The 16021-nt window shown below is 36.5% G+C and overlaps 1 protein-coding gene across 8 annotated transcripts in view; it reads left to right on the top strand.

Annotated features, from left to right (window-relative positions):
• Positions 1-7813: 7813 nt before the first annotated feature.
• LOC131050876 (uncharacterized) overlaps positions 7814-16021 on the top strand; it is a 149784-nt gene continuing 141576 nt past the window's right edge. For 2 of the 8 annotated variants that reach the window (XM_059213914.1, XM_059213915.1), the window contains exons 1-2: positions 7815-8269; positions 8341-8394. In XM_059213914.1, coding sequence (XP_059069897.1) covers positions 7964-8269; positions 8341-8394 — 360 coding nt within the window. In that variant the 5' untranslated portion in view covers positions 7815-7963. Of the gene's footprint in view, positions 8270-8340; positions 8395-16021 lie in introns of all 8 variants that reach the window. The other 6 variants (XM_059213916.1, XM_059213917.1, XM_057985173.2 and 3 more) reach the window with 4 other exon arrangements.

Here is a 16021-nt window from a genome sequence, read left to right on the forward strand (position 1 = left end):
AGAACTATGCAAAAACTAATGTAAAACAAGATCCAAAGATGAATATGACAACCAAATTTGTCATAAAAGGAGAGATAACCCCTTAAATGCATATATCCTCCATCACAAATATGAAAGACAAATAGATCCATGACAATTTCAATCATTTTTCCTTTATATCAAGGATCAATATAAGAGACGTCACCTCTCATAATGAGATAACTTGCTGCAAAGAACACTAGAAGCACATTGTGGAGTAAATATTGGAACCCTCAATATCAATAATCAAAGGACCAGATACATTTGTGCAGACACACTGGAAAACTCTTGATTGGGGAGTCTCATAGGAATCATATTAAGCAAATAGAGCTAGTCTTGTTGCAAAGGAACAACTAGAAAATTCTTAATTTGGTACAACCCTGGAATCTATGATGCAACAATTGATTTAATAATAATCTAGAATTAATATGAAGTGCAAATATCAAAATAGCACCTTCCCAAGTGACATGATATCTAAGTAATACTTTAGGGGCCCATTATAAAGGTGATATTTGTAATAAATTGTGCCTAGGGTTGAATCTGGAAAAAGTGCATGGATCGAATGATAAAGATCCTTAATACCATTTCAATGCCACAATAATCATGAAAATCAGAGATTGTGGCAAAAATTTATGAGATTAGGAGTCCAAAAATGAAGATTTGACTTTAAATGATGAAAATGACATCAAACACCAAAATCTAGGAAAATAACCTTCTCTATCACAAAGTTGGTAGAACCATCTTTCCAATAATATCTCATTTGAAATTTTTGACTTTGTATGCCCAAGTTATTCTTGTTTTAAAACAATCACCTATATGGAGCCCAAAAGAGGTTTAAACAGACCCCCCCCCTAGCACCTAAAGTTCAGGTATTGGTCACATATGTGACTACAAGCTATCGAGTGGCAAAAAAAGGGCCACCTACTAGAAATGGCATCGCCCAACAAGAGTGGTGGTGAAGAGGTGGCGAGTTTCCCATGTCACCCCCTTAGGTGATAGCCCAACGGGAAAAACAAAACCATAAGCCAATAAACTTAAAAATCATGGTGACACCAACAAAATCGACGATAAAATATGAAAAAACAAACAATATAAAATAGAATCTGCGTACCATGATTGGACTAGCATGCCAAAAGGGTAGGTATGATGTGATAAACCGTAGAGACAAGGATGATTGTGCAAGATGAGGATGTTGAAATAGGGAATCGATAAAGAATAGTCTCCTCATGTGGGGAGAGGTATGACTAAGGATAGGAGCCAACCACTCAATTCTTTATAAGTATAAATCTCATTCACGTCATTTCCCACAAGTCTAAATCTCATTTTTCACTCAATTCTTTATAAGTATACTTGCATTCGGGTTTTAAAATCCGATTGCATGCTCGTTCGTCCCCACTTGTATACTTGTAAAACTTTCCCCAAGATCCAAAATTGGTCAAAGTCAAATTTCCAACATTCCCATTTATTTCCCATCTTTCTCTCACAAAGTTGTGAAGTGCAAGGGCTGGAGTTCTTCCCATTTGAAAAAGGAAAAATGTTAGCTGCAGTTGATTATGATGTTGCCTTAACACTTTTAATTCTTCATCTCAGTATACCAAGTTGTCCTTCAATGTCATATTTACCATCCTCTCCCATTCCAAAGAAGATGAAGTATAAATATGGCAAGTACCAGAATGAAGTTTCACCTTCACAAGTTTCCTCTCCTTTGGATCACATCAAGGATACAAAGATAGGGCATGTTGATATGTCAAAATTCATTAAGAGGGTGGAGGATTTGCAGGATAGTAACATGCAACGGTTGTTGGACAACCATATTCATCATGCATCTTCTTTTCCAGTGGCTGCCCTAGAACCTGAATTTGTTCTCGCTTGCACCCATCGCTTCAACAAGGAGATGAGAACCATTAGAAATGGTGATGGTGAGGCAATAATCCACCTTGATGCAGATACTATTGAGAAAGTCTTCAGAATACCACCAACACCTATTTATATGGAAATTTCAAAGGATAGTGTAGTTGAGTACTATGTTAAGAGGGAAAAGGACAACAAATGTCACATTAACAGGTGGATTCATGAGCCACGAGCCACCTTCACGAGGTGGGCTAAGTTGTACCATTGTGACTTTAAGTGGGAAATGGGATACATCATTACTCTCCTCAGTAGGATGATGGGTCTTGAACACTCTAATGTTTTTGAGCCTTGGATGTATCAGTTTACCATGTTCATAAGGCAGTCCCATCATATATCATGGGGAGAGATTATCAGTGATGCTTTATGTGAACAACTTGTAGCAGTCCCTACTACCATGACTTTCTACATGAATTCATACTTAGTGTATTTGGCAGCATCACTCAGACATTTCCCTGGTCTTTCTACCAAGGGTGATCACTCGCTTATACTTGTGTGGGAATATTATGATCAACTACCTTTGAGACCCAACAAATTACATTTTTGAAGGGTTCAAGATGCATTCTTTGGTTACTTCATGTGCCAGTTTAACAAGACTCTAAAGAACATAAGGGTGTCAGATGAAGCATGGGAAAGAGTGAATGAGTATGGGTGCTTGTTTCTTCAATTCCCAACCTTTACTTATATGAGAGTCAGATGCTATAGTGGGTAGCCATACATGCTTCCTAGATACTCGACCTATAATATCATTCTTATAGAGTTGGGGAGACAGATCATGCTTGTGCATGCTCATCAATCTGTCAAACATAAGGTTAGAATGGGGATTTCTACAACAAACCCATTGAAGATTGGCCGGTATTCTCTTGTCACATCCATCAAAGCCAAATCTATGGAGACTGAGATGCAGGAGATTAAACTCAAAAGGTTTAAGTCCAGGGCAGATTTTGACTACTGGGGTATGAAGGAAAAGATCAAAAAGTCCTTCGTACATGTGCATCGTATTGAGGATATCTGGGTAGATCTTTGTACAGAAATGAAGGTTCTCAAGATGGACTACTGCAGGCTTACTCTTGAGCAGGTTATTGATCTGAACCTAGTCGACATTCTGCAAGGAATGATTGATGATGGGAATGTTCTTGATACAGAGTATGTCTCATGAAGGGTTGAGGAAGCACCACTTCCTTTAATCCAATGGTCACATAAAGAATGCACTTCCATTCTTGAAATATTTCAGCCTATCTTAGCTAACACTAATACTTGGCTCAAAAGTAATGGTGTTAGACTTATCAAGATCAAGGTTGGAAAAGAAGACGACTCTATGGGGCCTCTTGGACGTAACTCTGAGATTCAGATTGACAATAAGGAAGGTGCATCATCTTCAGGTACTAGGATCAAATTATGGGTTAGTTGGGCAAAAGTACTTCCTCCCGAGGAGGCGACAGTTCATGGGAAAGAAAAGTCTCGACTTCATGTTCATGTGATCGATCCTGATGATCCAGAAGAAGGACAAAAATCAAATGATGCACCTAAGTCACTAGCTTCAAAGTCACCTCATGAGATTCCCTCCTCAGTTTCCATGGAGTTGCCTCTATCTCCTCCTGACATAGTAGTGGAGGAGTCTCCTTAGAATGCCATCCCTATTTCAGCAGTTGAGCCTCCTATTGATCATCAACAAGAGAGTCTGTTGGAAATCTTTGAGGATACTCCCGTATGCATTCATCTATTAGAGATTGACACCTCTACTTCTATATTTGAGGAGTTTATGAAACAAACTTCATGTCCTCTGGTTACCGAGCAAGCCATGGTTGCTATCCAGATAGATACTTCCCCTAGGATGACCACAGTTGCTCAAACAAAAATTGCTTCTCCTTTGCTAGCAACTGTTATTGAAGGAGAGTTGATGGCTTTACCTCCATGACTTAGTTCATTCGCACCCAAGAGGAAGAAGCAAGAGATTTCTCCTGATGCCTTTGATTACCAGTAGCTTAAGCAATCTAGGCCCAAGGTTGCTAAAAGAGCCAAAACAATCTCAAGGGTAACAATTGATGGTAGTAAGATGAAGGTGGCTAAAATTGTTGAACCTCTTGCAGATAAGCCACATGAAGAGATGTCAGCTACTGATTACAAAGTCACGAGGGTAGAACTGGGTAAGCAAACACATGAGGTAGTAAATCATGATGCCCAATATTATGTAGCTTCACTAGTCCAACGATATGATGAGCTTCTAGCCAAGAAAGAAAAGCCAGAAGAGGAAAATAGGCAACTTGTTGCAACTATTCGTAAGATCACAAAACCTACTGGTGAAGTGAGTAATCCTTCAAGTTCTACCGAGGCACGAGAATCAATTCAGGGAGTTGAGAGAGCTGCTCAAAAGGTACAAGCATTGGAATCTTGGGTTGATCAGCTTCATAATCTATGTGCAAAAATCTTTAAGGAGGTTTTCCAAATGATGGTCAAGTTGAAGACCATTGAAGAACAATTGAACCAAGTTTCTGATGCTTTCAAATGGAACTTGGAAAAGGTAGAAGACAACTTGACTATTTGGCTTAAAATTCCTCAGCAAAAGTTAAGTGTTCTTCTAGAACATCAGGTAATTCCTTCAAGAGTTGTGTACTTGGAATATCCGGAGCTCTTGGAGAACAAAGCCCTTGTTCTTAAGTCAATTATTGAAGACATTGATGATGCTATGAGGCTACGAATGAACGTTTTTCAGTATATGATCTCTCATTGTTAGAAAGCTTCTTGCAACATCATGGGTCATGATGGGGAATTATTGGCATAAGAAAAGGTTCTCTCTGATCTACAGTTGAAGATCCATCAAGAGTAGAAAAGTGAACCATTTTCAGTAGCATCCATTCAAGCCTCAGTGATTATCAAACTTACTTGCGGAAAATTCAGTCTTCCTTTGAGAGAAATAATACCACAATCCTTCGTTCCAACAATGTTATCGTGAAAACCATGATCGTGGCCAAAAATACCAATGAATTGAATCCTGATGAGCTGCAAATGATTATCCAGAAGTTCAAAGGATTCATATCTTCTCACGCTGCAACTTAAGTGTTTTTCAACACTTAGTTGTATTTTTCAGAATTTTAATCTCTTAGTTGTAATTTTTCTTTTGACAAGTTACATGTAAAAACATTTTGTAAATTGCAAGTCAAGTTTTTACTTGCACTTTTTTAATTACATGTAAAGCAACTACAAGTTGTGTTCAATTAGGACTGCAGTTGGAATAAGTCATAGTTAGTTATTGAATAAGTCTTGGTGGTTGAGAGAATCTCTCTAGTTAGTTAGGATCCTCCCACCTTTTTCTCAAGACTCCACTTCTATAAATACTTGAGGGGTCTATTGTAATTTTTATCCTTTAGAAATCAAGCAAAAACTCTGCCAAATTTACAACAAAGAAGTCTTTGAGCTTTCATGAGTGAATTCAAGAATTGAAAGAAATAGAAAAAAAATGCTCAAGCTTTGAGTCTTTGTGCTACATTCTTGAGTCTATGTTCTATATTATCTTTCTTGCAAGTGTTTCTTTAAGAGCTTAATCGAATTTGATTTGCAGTCTTTGTGCTGCAAGTATTGGAGGTTAATATAAATTAGAGTAAATATTCTTTTGAGAGGAGCTGTAAGACTTTGTGCTTGCACTTGTTCTTAAGAGAGTTTAGAAGCAGATTTTGTAAGAAATAGTTGTGAGTCTTTGAGCTCGTACTAGTTCCTACTATTTTATGTAGAAAAAAATAAGATATTTTAGTCTTTGTGCTGTTATAATTTGTTCTTGATAGCATTAGTATAGAAAAGGGTAGATATGACTTCACATATTCAATACTTTGAGCTTGATATTGTTGTCCCGTCCCGAAGGAAGTGACGAAAGTCTTTGAGCTTTTAGGAAACCTCATTTCCTTTCTCTCATTTCATTTCGCAAGTTGTTGTTGTTGTTTTATGTTAAATTGCTATCACTTTTCTGTGAAGAGAAAATGATATTGCCTTTCTTGAAAAAAGAAGAAAGACTGGTGTCCCATCCTATTTTAATTTTAAGTTGTAGATAGATAGGGGGAGCCTTCCCTTAATTAGGAGAGTTTTACTCACACACTATGGTTGAAACCACGATTTTGTATATTTCCCCAAGTGTACAAAATTTTCAACCAACAAGATGTGGGTAGTTATTTATGCCCAACACCTTGTGTTAAGCAAATGCAAAGACACCATCCAAAGCTCCATTTTGTTCATTGAAGTCCTACCAAAGAGTGGGCTGATCATTGTCACTTTAAGGTTGTGGTGGTGGATAAGAAGCAAATTGCAAAGATAGCTTTACAATTTTCTAGGGAAGGGATAAAGAATAGGGACCTAGGTAGGTTTAACAACTCTGTTATCCTGTTTGGAGATCTATTTTCTCCCCAACAGTAAGGAAGGATCTTTGATGCATATTATGCACTGTGTAATATAATCCTTTTTTGAGTTTATATATATTGACCATTAGAGGCTAATTGGAAGAAGTTTTAGTTTGCAACAAACAAATTGTGGGTTCTATAGGCGTTGCAACCTTTTTTGGGATATTTGAAATTCAGTTACTCCATAGAAACTTCTAATATTTTTTTCCAACATAGTAGAATTTGGATCAATTAACAAATTTAGTGGTAAGGTTCACTTGTGTTTGGTAACACTAACAACTACAACAATCAATACTTAAATTAGATTACTCATACAAGGATTAGATTTCTATATCTAAAAATATTCTCTAGTTCCATTAAAGATCAAGAGTAAATTTATTTTGAATTCAGAGTATATTTTTGAGTATTGGCAGCTGATTCATAAGGAATAGAGATCTTGATTTGCATACATACATACATACATACATACATACATGCGATTTGATCTGCATACATACATACATACATACATACATACATGCGATTTTGATCTGCATACATATATAAATACATACATATATATACATATCAAACCATTTAAACTCATCCTAAGTCATTTCTATTGACTTTTGAAGGTGGCAAGTGGTAAAATGCTTGGAAATGGACAAATTTGTGTGTGAGTGCATGTACACATGCACACATGTACATGTGTACTCTGTGTGTGTGTGTGTGTGTGTGTGTGTGTGTGTGTGTGTGTGTGTGTGTGTGTGTGTGTGTGAATGCAAACTGTTTGTGATTATGCCTATGGCATTGAGGATAGTTGCAATTGCTCTCAATTATTGTTGGATGCTCCACCAACTGTTTGACAAAAATTTTGTGGGCAAACATTAGAGCAACTACAAGATTGTTAAAATATTTGGGTAAGGTCATTACAACCTATCTTGTCTAGAATTAGACTTATCACATCAATCCATTTAGATAACTTTCAAATGGAAGTTGAAGGAAGGAGGCCACATTGGTAAATACGTGTGAGTCCCCTTCAATGTCGATTGCTCTCAATTTCTTCTCCTCACAAAGCATCAAGCCTTCATATAATAAATCAATTCTAACTCATTTACCTTTAGGGACCTTCATTGTGAAGGTTTAGAAAAGAACTCCCATCTCATTTTTGATGATGCATTCTACTCGAAGATCCTAAATTACCTATGAGAACTTGTCAAAATTCATCTTTAACCTATCATATATATATATATATATATATATATATATATATATATATATATATATATATATATATATATATAAATTTTTAGAATATTTAATATTCTGATATATAATTAAAAATTTATATTCATCATATTTTTAATAATTTTTAATACAACCATCAAATTTAAACCTATAATTATTAATATTTTAAAAACATTTTTTTTTTTTAAAGTTTGGAGGTAAACAGTTTTGACAGGATTTGAATCTTGATAAGAAAAATCATAATACCGCAATACCTCAATTTCACTATCACATTATCGACTGTTTATAACAAAATTATGGGAAGGCTGGGGGAAGTTTTAACAAATTTATCAATTATACGTTAAAAATTACATAGTCTGGTCAGTAGTCAAATCATATCATTGGTGTTCGAAATTCACATGAAATCGGTACCAGAATAAGCAGAGATGAACATATCCACTGGAATGATATTAAGACCACCTCTTCAAAACCCTGCAAATACTCATGGCAATGACAAGGCCTTTCCCTTCACATCCTTGAGCTTTCATCCGAGCTCTGGAAAGTCTTCCATTTCACTTAGAAAGCCAGGTTTTATGTGCTTACATTCCAAGGCACTACAATGTACTGGCGTGGCCAGATTTAACAAAGATTTTAAAGAAGTATCCGTTCACGATAAACATATAAACAAGGAGGTCATTGCCCTCACTCCTCAGTTATATGACTACATCTTAGCCAATGTTCGCGAGCCACAGGTTAGTTTATACATAATTCAAATTTTCTGAGTCACTGTAGGTTTTTTACAAAATGGAAGCTCTTTCTTCAGATTCTCCGGGAGCTTCGCGAAGAGACGTCTAGGATGAGCGGGAGTCAGATGCAGGTACAAATTCCTTCTCGTATAAATAAATTAATCCACATTAGTTTCTCCGCTACATTAAATATCTCATTACATGTTCCTTGAGGAATTGAACCTGGGTCGTCTTTTCTTTTTCTTTTTGATACAATTTACCCATATCTGCAGAGGTTAAGCGCCAATTACATTATATGCCCTTTACATGTGAGGAATCGAACCTGGGTTACATCTTTTCTTTTTCTTTTTGAGACAATTTACCCATACCTGCAGAGGTTAAGTGCCAATTACATTACACGCCCTTGGAGAATTGGACCTTGGTCACTCATTCTCTTTTGAAATAAAAAAACGAAAAAAAAGCCATTCCTTTTAATTTCTGCGAAGGGTACCTAACCACTTACATCAAATATATCTTTTAACATTTTTTCTTTGGCAAATTACACCTGGGTCGTTGATGACTAGTAGTTTCTACTACAACTTAAATTTTTTTTGAAAGATCCCCTTATAAATTTTTAAATAAGTGTTTTTTTCAAGTTGATATGATTGAAATCTTTGTTGTGGAATTGATTTTAAGACGATCCAAAAATATATCTCACATTAGTTTGAAGGCTTGGTCTATTGCAACATGTATAGTCTAATATACCATGATCCTTATCTCAATGGAAGTGATCCTCTTACTAACATAATGGTCTATTGATTGCAGATGAATATATGTCCACTCTCTTGACTTCTCCGCTTCTGTGACAAAAACTAAAAGAAAATCTCTCTTTTAAATCTTCTAAAAAATTCCTTTCACCTCAAGTTGAATTAAAAAATCCTCATATCTAACCACCAAGTCCTTATCTCATGGTCTTCTTTGCTTAAATTGTGTGTTTAATGCTGGAAAAAAAAAAGATGAGAGTTTTAGGGTTTTATTTAGGTCTTTTTCTAGAAGCCAGTCTGGTTTCGCTTTGTTATGCTTGGCGAGTCTACTGGTTTAGCTATGTTAAGGCAGCCTAGAGTTAATTTTCGATGCAAGGTTAGTGTTTGTCATTTCAAGGAACTACGACAATGTTAATACTTTGGCTGAGAATATAACCAAACTTCTCCATAGAAAGAAAACAAACAGGGAAGTAAATGCAACTTTAGAATTATAATCTAGCATATGAGACCTTAGATATAGTTTGATAGGTAGACAGACCAATTTCTCTAGAGCAAGTTAAAATGCATATTCATCAATAACATTTGTGAACTTTGAAGGGTTATGTTCTTACGTATTTCTGCAAGTTTCTGAAACCAACACTTCGGTTCACATCTCTTGCGATAATGTTGTTCACGTTGATATTGCTTTATATTGCAAGGCAGATATAATTAATTCTGTCATTAAAAGGTGATTCAAGCAATGGTCCAACATAGGGTGTTTGGCTGCAGAGAGAATTTGGGAGCAAATTGAATTTACAGTCACATCTTTGATGAAATTTCCATCTTCTTGCAGCAATTTATAATGCCTGTGCTTTCAAATTCGCAGAATTTCTTTTTAAGTGTAAATTCACCATATCTAGGCTGTCATTTGGCTTTGAAACTTCCTTGAGTAGGTACTGCAAACTTCTAGCACTTTCCTGTGGCCACTCAAGTCTCTGGCAAACAAAAAAATGATGCTCCATATTTCAAGGCAAAGATTTGATTTCTTACTGTTTCCCATTTTAAGAAATATTTTTAGATCATTCACTCCTGAAAAACAGGAGTGGTATAACTTTCCATGAGACTGTCTTTACTAATTACCATGGAATCTGCAAACGGGCTTCAGAGGTTTGGTTGTCATCATTACAAGAGTAGTGTACTGATGTGACATCTCAACTAACTTGGCAACATGGATTTCGATAAGCAGGAGAAGTTGACGAAGGAAGTTCTTTTGGGCAAGTTCTTTTTTAATTTGGACCTTTGTATTAAAAGTTGTGGGTGTTTTTGTGCATCAGTGCGGGTTCCATCGTGTACACTTACTTCTTGGTGACAGACTTCCTTTACGGTATTAATGTTTTCCTTAGTTAGAATAGTCTGAGATCTTTATAAGATGTTCTATTTTCATTTCTTTTTCTGGCACCTTTGTGGTCGTTGATATGTAATACTTCCATCATATTACTCAATGTCAGTTATTCAATTATAAAAGATACGACTTTCGAGTCTTATGGATTATCAATTGCTTACTGTTCAATGCTAATAGTGATACATAATTTAAATTGATTAGCATTTAACATTTGGGAAAGGAAAAGCATGACATTAGTAGGTTGCTTTAGGGTGCATGAAATTGAAACCACAGGAGAATTAACAGAAAGAAAGAAATAGTATATATTTTCTTGATTAAGGAAGAGTGAAGGTGGGATTTTGAAAGGGTCTGAACCCTTTTACAAAGACCAGAATATATACATCAATAAAGCCTAAGATACAACAAAGATACAGCAGCAAGGACCTAACAGCATTAAGGCTGCAAACAACAAGCTTTCAGCACCTCGCCAGAAGGAAAAACAACTAAAGTAGGGCATGCCACCCAATAAGAACAATATACCAGCAGGCTCAAGGTGGCTTGAAGCCATATCGCTCTTAGGAGCTATGGACCAAGGTTAGCGGGAGACGGGGGTACTTGGAGACGCTGGAGACTGGTACAGGTATTGGTACAGCTAATTTTCAAAAATAGGAGACGGGGGTACTTTGAGACACCAATTTTTTTTTAATATAATTTAATAATTTCCAGAAAATCTCATGGCATAGAACTCCAAAAACAAGAACAGTGGTAAAGTTTAACGTTAAATTTTAGATTGAACAAAAATTGCTTATACTGCTGGTACCATAGCCAATCTAAATGGCCCGTGCTTTGGTAGTTTCCAGAGACATCTCCGGTACTGGAGACATGTCTCCGTCTCCGGTACGTGTCTTAAGGGGTAGGAGATGCGTCTCCTGGTAACATAGCTATGGACATCAACAAACAGCCCTATCCATTGGGTCATTGAAGCAGATTTCCTTCCCGGCTGTTCTCCCTTTCTTAATTGCTAATCTTAATAAAAAAGAATTCAAAGGTCTTCTATTTAACCTCTCTTCAGATTCCATTTTCCTCTTCTCCTTAATTGTGGAAGGCAAGATGGGTGAATGACAAATTTGTTAATTCTGATTGCACCAACCAAGCCCTCACTAACAATTTCCTTTTCCCCATATACCTCGAAAATTCTCACACCTGAATGAGATTTTCTTTCCGAAACAATATTAATTTAGACACTTTGAATCCACTTTGGCTTTTCCTGCATCACCTTGTTACAAATTAATTAAATAAATTGTATTTTAATTTATTTAATTAATTAGACTAACCTCCCGTCATTGCTAACTAAATAACTATTTATTTATTTATTTAATTAAATGGACTAACCTTCTGTCATTTCTAACTAACTAAATTGAGTTATTCCCTACTACTAGTTAATTAAATAAATCCTATTTATTTAATTAACCTAGCCTAACGTTCTTCTAACTAATTTAATCAAAATAAGATATGCTTATTTGATTAATAAGGCTAATCCACATTCCTAAAATTTCCTTCAATTATAAAATAAATAAAATAGTAAAACATTTCCACTAAAATCCAAAAGTAATTGCCTTTTCCTCTCCACCCTCCAATCAAATCCAAAACTCTCTTCTTACACTTCCATATGTGAATCTCTGACCTCTATGTAAAACAAATGGACCTTCACCCTTCATCTAATGATTTGATCCTCTCCATCCACTTGTGATTAGCTTACCCATCTATGGCAATCAATCCTAACATCCAATCTAAGATCAAGTCCCAACCATCCACAATGAAAGCTAAAATTCTATATAAACTCCCATTTGAAGGACATTTTCCATATGTGGAGGTGCTTCAAAGATTATAGGTACATGTTATCAATTTGGGGTCTCTCATGAGCAACCTACATTCCATATCTCCCCATCCTTCATCCACGTCAAGGAGCATGTATTAAACATCATGAAGGTATAATGCTTGTGTCTTTTGTTATATTTGCATGTTGTTTTATTCTTTCATTTGCTTTAAATATGGTGTTTGTTTGACTTGGATTGAGATATTTGTGTTTGAATGCATTGACTCTTGCTGTTGACCAAAATTTATTTCTGCAAATAATAATTTCTTTAGAACTAATCCTAGCCAAAGAAGGGCAATCCTCCTCGCTGCTACTCGCCAAGGGTAGCACACCGTTGATCTAAGGATGACTAAGCTCCTTTTGTTCCTTTTTCCTCCAAAGTTTTTGCTTCCTCCTATTGAACTGGCACATGGAAGCAACTTGACTAGCTTGGTGGCATTTTTGGCACCAATTCGAGGATTTCTCATAAACAATTTGTTGCACCCATTCACCCAATTTAGAGGATAAGGTGGTCAAAGAAGAAAGCACCATATTGCCATTTGCATTCACATTAAATTTGGCAATTACGAACCACATAAAAAGCAATGAGCTGACTGAACGAGCTAGTAATATCCATCAATACCACATCCCAATAATCCAATGGCAAACCTGGAAGCCTAACCCAAATAGAGACCCTAATAATGTTTTCCATCTCTAGATCAAAATCCACTTCCCACTTTTTAAGGAATGTCCAAATTTTCCCATAAACCATAGACCATCCAAGAGGGTCTGCACACAATCTTTGTGGTTCAAAAAGGAGATAAAAAAGAAGCCCTTCATCATTGTTGAGATCTCCAATCGGCCATGTGGATTCCATTTTCCTTAACCCATTTTCTAAGAACGTCAATTTTTGGCCTGGCTCCAATAAATTTCCCAATAAGAGAATTCCATAACCTAGTGGATGACCTATCAACAATAGAATCAGGGACTCTAAGCTAAACGCCCTTTCCATTCCCACCTAGAACCAAAAATAAGGATAGAGTAGGAATAAATTCAATCTTATCTTTAACATCAACTTGGGATTTCTTTATTGGCAACCCACCACCATTTCTAGTAGCATACCCAATATCTTTTGACACTACAAAAGACACTTCCTTAGCTTCCATACCTTGAGTGCTAGGTTTGCTTGTGGATGGTTCGGACTTGATCAAGTCACTCCATCTTTGATCCTATTAGCTTCAAGCATGTCTAGCTCAACATGCTCCCTACAAATAGAGCTTTCAAAGGTTCCATAAAGAGAAACACTATGTCCAACACACATGGCAGTCTGGGGGATTTGGGGAGATTAGCCATCCCCATCCCCACTATATATATCATGCTCCACTTCAACGGCTGAATCAAATAGATCATTGCCAATACCTATAGGTGATTCCTCACAAGGAGAGATAACAAAAGGTGCAGCCACAGGAAGGACGAATCCTCATTTAAACCCTTGCCTCAAGCAATCGCACTAAGGCGGCCCTATTCCACAACAAGTAGACCTGCTGCAGAAGAATTGGAGACAATTACCACCACAAAAAGGCCTTCCTTTTCCTGAGAATTTGCCTTAGAGGCTCTTGCTAGACCTTAAAGAGATCAATTGGCCTTTCTTCTTCCTCTTTGTCTAGGGAGTCATCCCACTCATCCTTGACCTCCCTTGTAATGATCCACACTAATTTTTGTTTAATTTATATTTTCTATTGAAAAATGAAGCAATGCAATAATTTTTTAGTTATGCACATACAACCACAATTATGACATAGAAAGGTAGTTTACATTGAAATAAATTGTCTAAAACAATGGTCCTTAGCATATAGAATCAACATTCATAAATGTTCATGGTATTTGTTGCAAACTTCATAGAGATTTTTCCTAAGTAACTGTTGACGTGTATTTTATACACAATCATACACAGAATAAAATACCTAAAGGCATCTTATCCTCTCTTGAGAAAATAGTCTCTAACTGCTGAAGATTCGCGTAAAGGATCAGTTAGGTAGACTCCAAGGTTCTTTTAGTGGGGTCTCCACGTGTGGACAAGCTTTTTTAGTGGTATGATGTGATTTGCTGTTTCCTCCAAGGGGTCTTACGCATTCTAAAGCTCGAAGATTTTACTAAACTAAAGGAACTTTCAAAAAAAAGCAAAAGGATAGGGTTTAAGAGGTCTAATCTAGCCTAACCCTATGAATGACTTAGCATGGACGAGATTTGGCAAGACTCAACCAACTTCAATTTTGCCATAAGATAACAACTCAATTGAAATTAGTGCGATCTTCTAAGGTAATATAATGGTATTCAATGCATCAAAGATCAAGGACACTACTACGAAGGTACATATCCAAGACACAATGATAATTGAAGATTAAGGACTCAAAGTGTTCTCCAGTCGACCACGCAAGGCGTTCCTACAATCAGCAAGAAGCTAGTGGTTTGGATTGCGAATCCTACCAAATATCAAATCTCACACTTAGTCTTTCAAATTAACAAACTACTTCGATTGAGCACGATTCAAGTGTATCAAACAACCATGAAGATAACTCAAGAAATTTGCAACAAAACACCATAACTTCAATATTTTATTGATTTCCAAGTCATCATGTACAACAATTGCTTGAATTTCTCTCTTCAAGACTCAATCTTGCTACAAAATAAAATTGCTTCTAGCTTTAATCTCTCTTCTCTATTACATCAACTATTACTCTTTTTTAATGAAATGAAAAATGGGGGTATATATAGCATCCCCAGTTACAATGAAAGGTCCAGATTGAAAGTAAATCAACGGACAAGATCATGACACCTAAACCCTAATTAGGGTTTGTTACAAATGACCTCCTTTTTACTGAACAATATTAAATGCATAGCCAAATATTAAATTCGGCACAAAAACCTAGGAGGTATCAACCAATGAGAAATAAGATGTCATGTCATCTGTAACAACCTTTCATCTAGAATCTTATTCCCTTTCCAATTCTCTTTCTTAGCATATGCAATGAATTTTGTCACGATTCCTTCGATTTCTGTGATTGGAATCTCGGGAAGATTCTTGATACTCTCTTCTAAGTGGATGACCTGATCGAATGCATCTAGAAGAGCTGCGTCCCAAGTAGATTCAAGTTCCTTCGTTCTATCAATCAGGAGCATGGTGGCATACATCTGATCATACTGCTCATCTGTAACATCTGCGTCCTTGCAAAAGATGATCTTGATTCTATCCTCAAATTCCTGCATATCCACATCTGTCTCGACCTCGATCCTTCTGCCAAGAATGGTACGAAGTACCTCAAATACTCTGTCCTGGATCGGATTGATCACCTCCTCAATTTGACCACATCTAACACTGATGTCCTCGAAGAGAACACTCTTTATATGGAGTAAGGTTGACCACTGGAACAAACTGTGAGAATCACCTTCCAAGATCCTCTCCTGCGCTAAAATTCTTCTGGATGTATGTCTTATTACTTTCAAGACAGGGATGACAACGTCCTTGGTATGGGCAAATGCAGCTACTGTTGCCATCAATCTGTGGATAATCTCAAGAACTTGGATAGCCTGATGAATGATCTTCGTCATCCTTATAACAAACTCTATGGCCACTGTATGAGATCTATCCATCCAACTACATGTACGCTGGACCAGGTTCCTGAATCTTTCTGCTTCATTGATCGATTGAAGGGGCAATGCCTGCACTGGTGATCTAACTGGATCCTGACGTCCCAAAGGCTCGTTGATGTGACTGAAATATGTCCTCCATGCACCGACCT

Source organism: Cryptomeria japonica, chromosome 11, assembly GCF_030272615.1.
Source record: "Cryptomeria japonica chromosome 11, Sugi_1.0, whole genome shotgun sequence".
Classification (NCBI taxonomy): domain Eukaryota; kingdom Viridiplantae; phylum Streptophyta; class Pinopsida; order Cupressales; family Cupressaceae; genus Cryptomeria; species Cryptomeria japonica.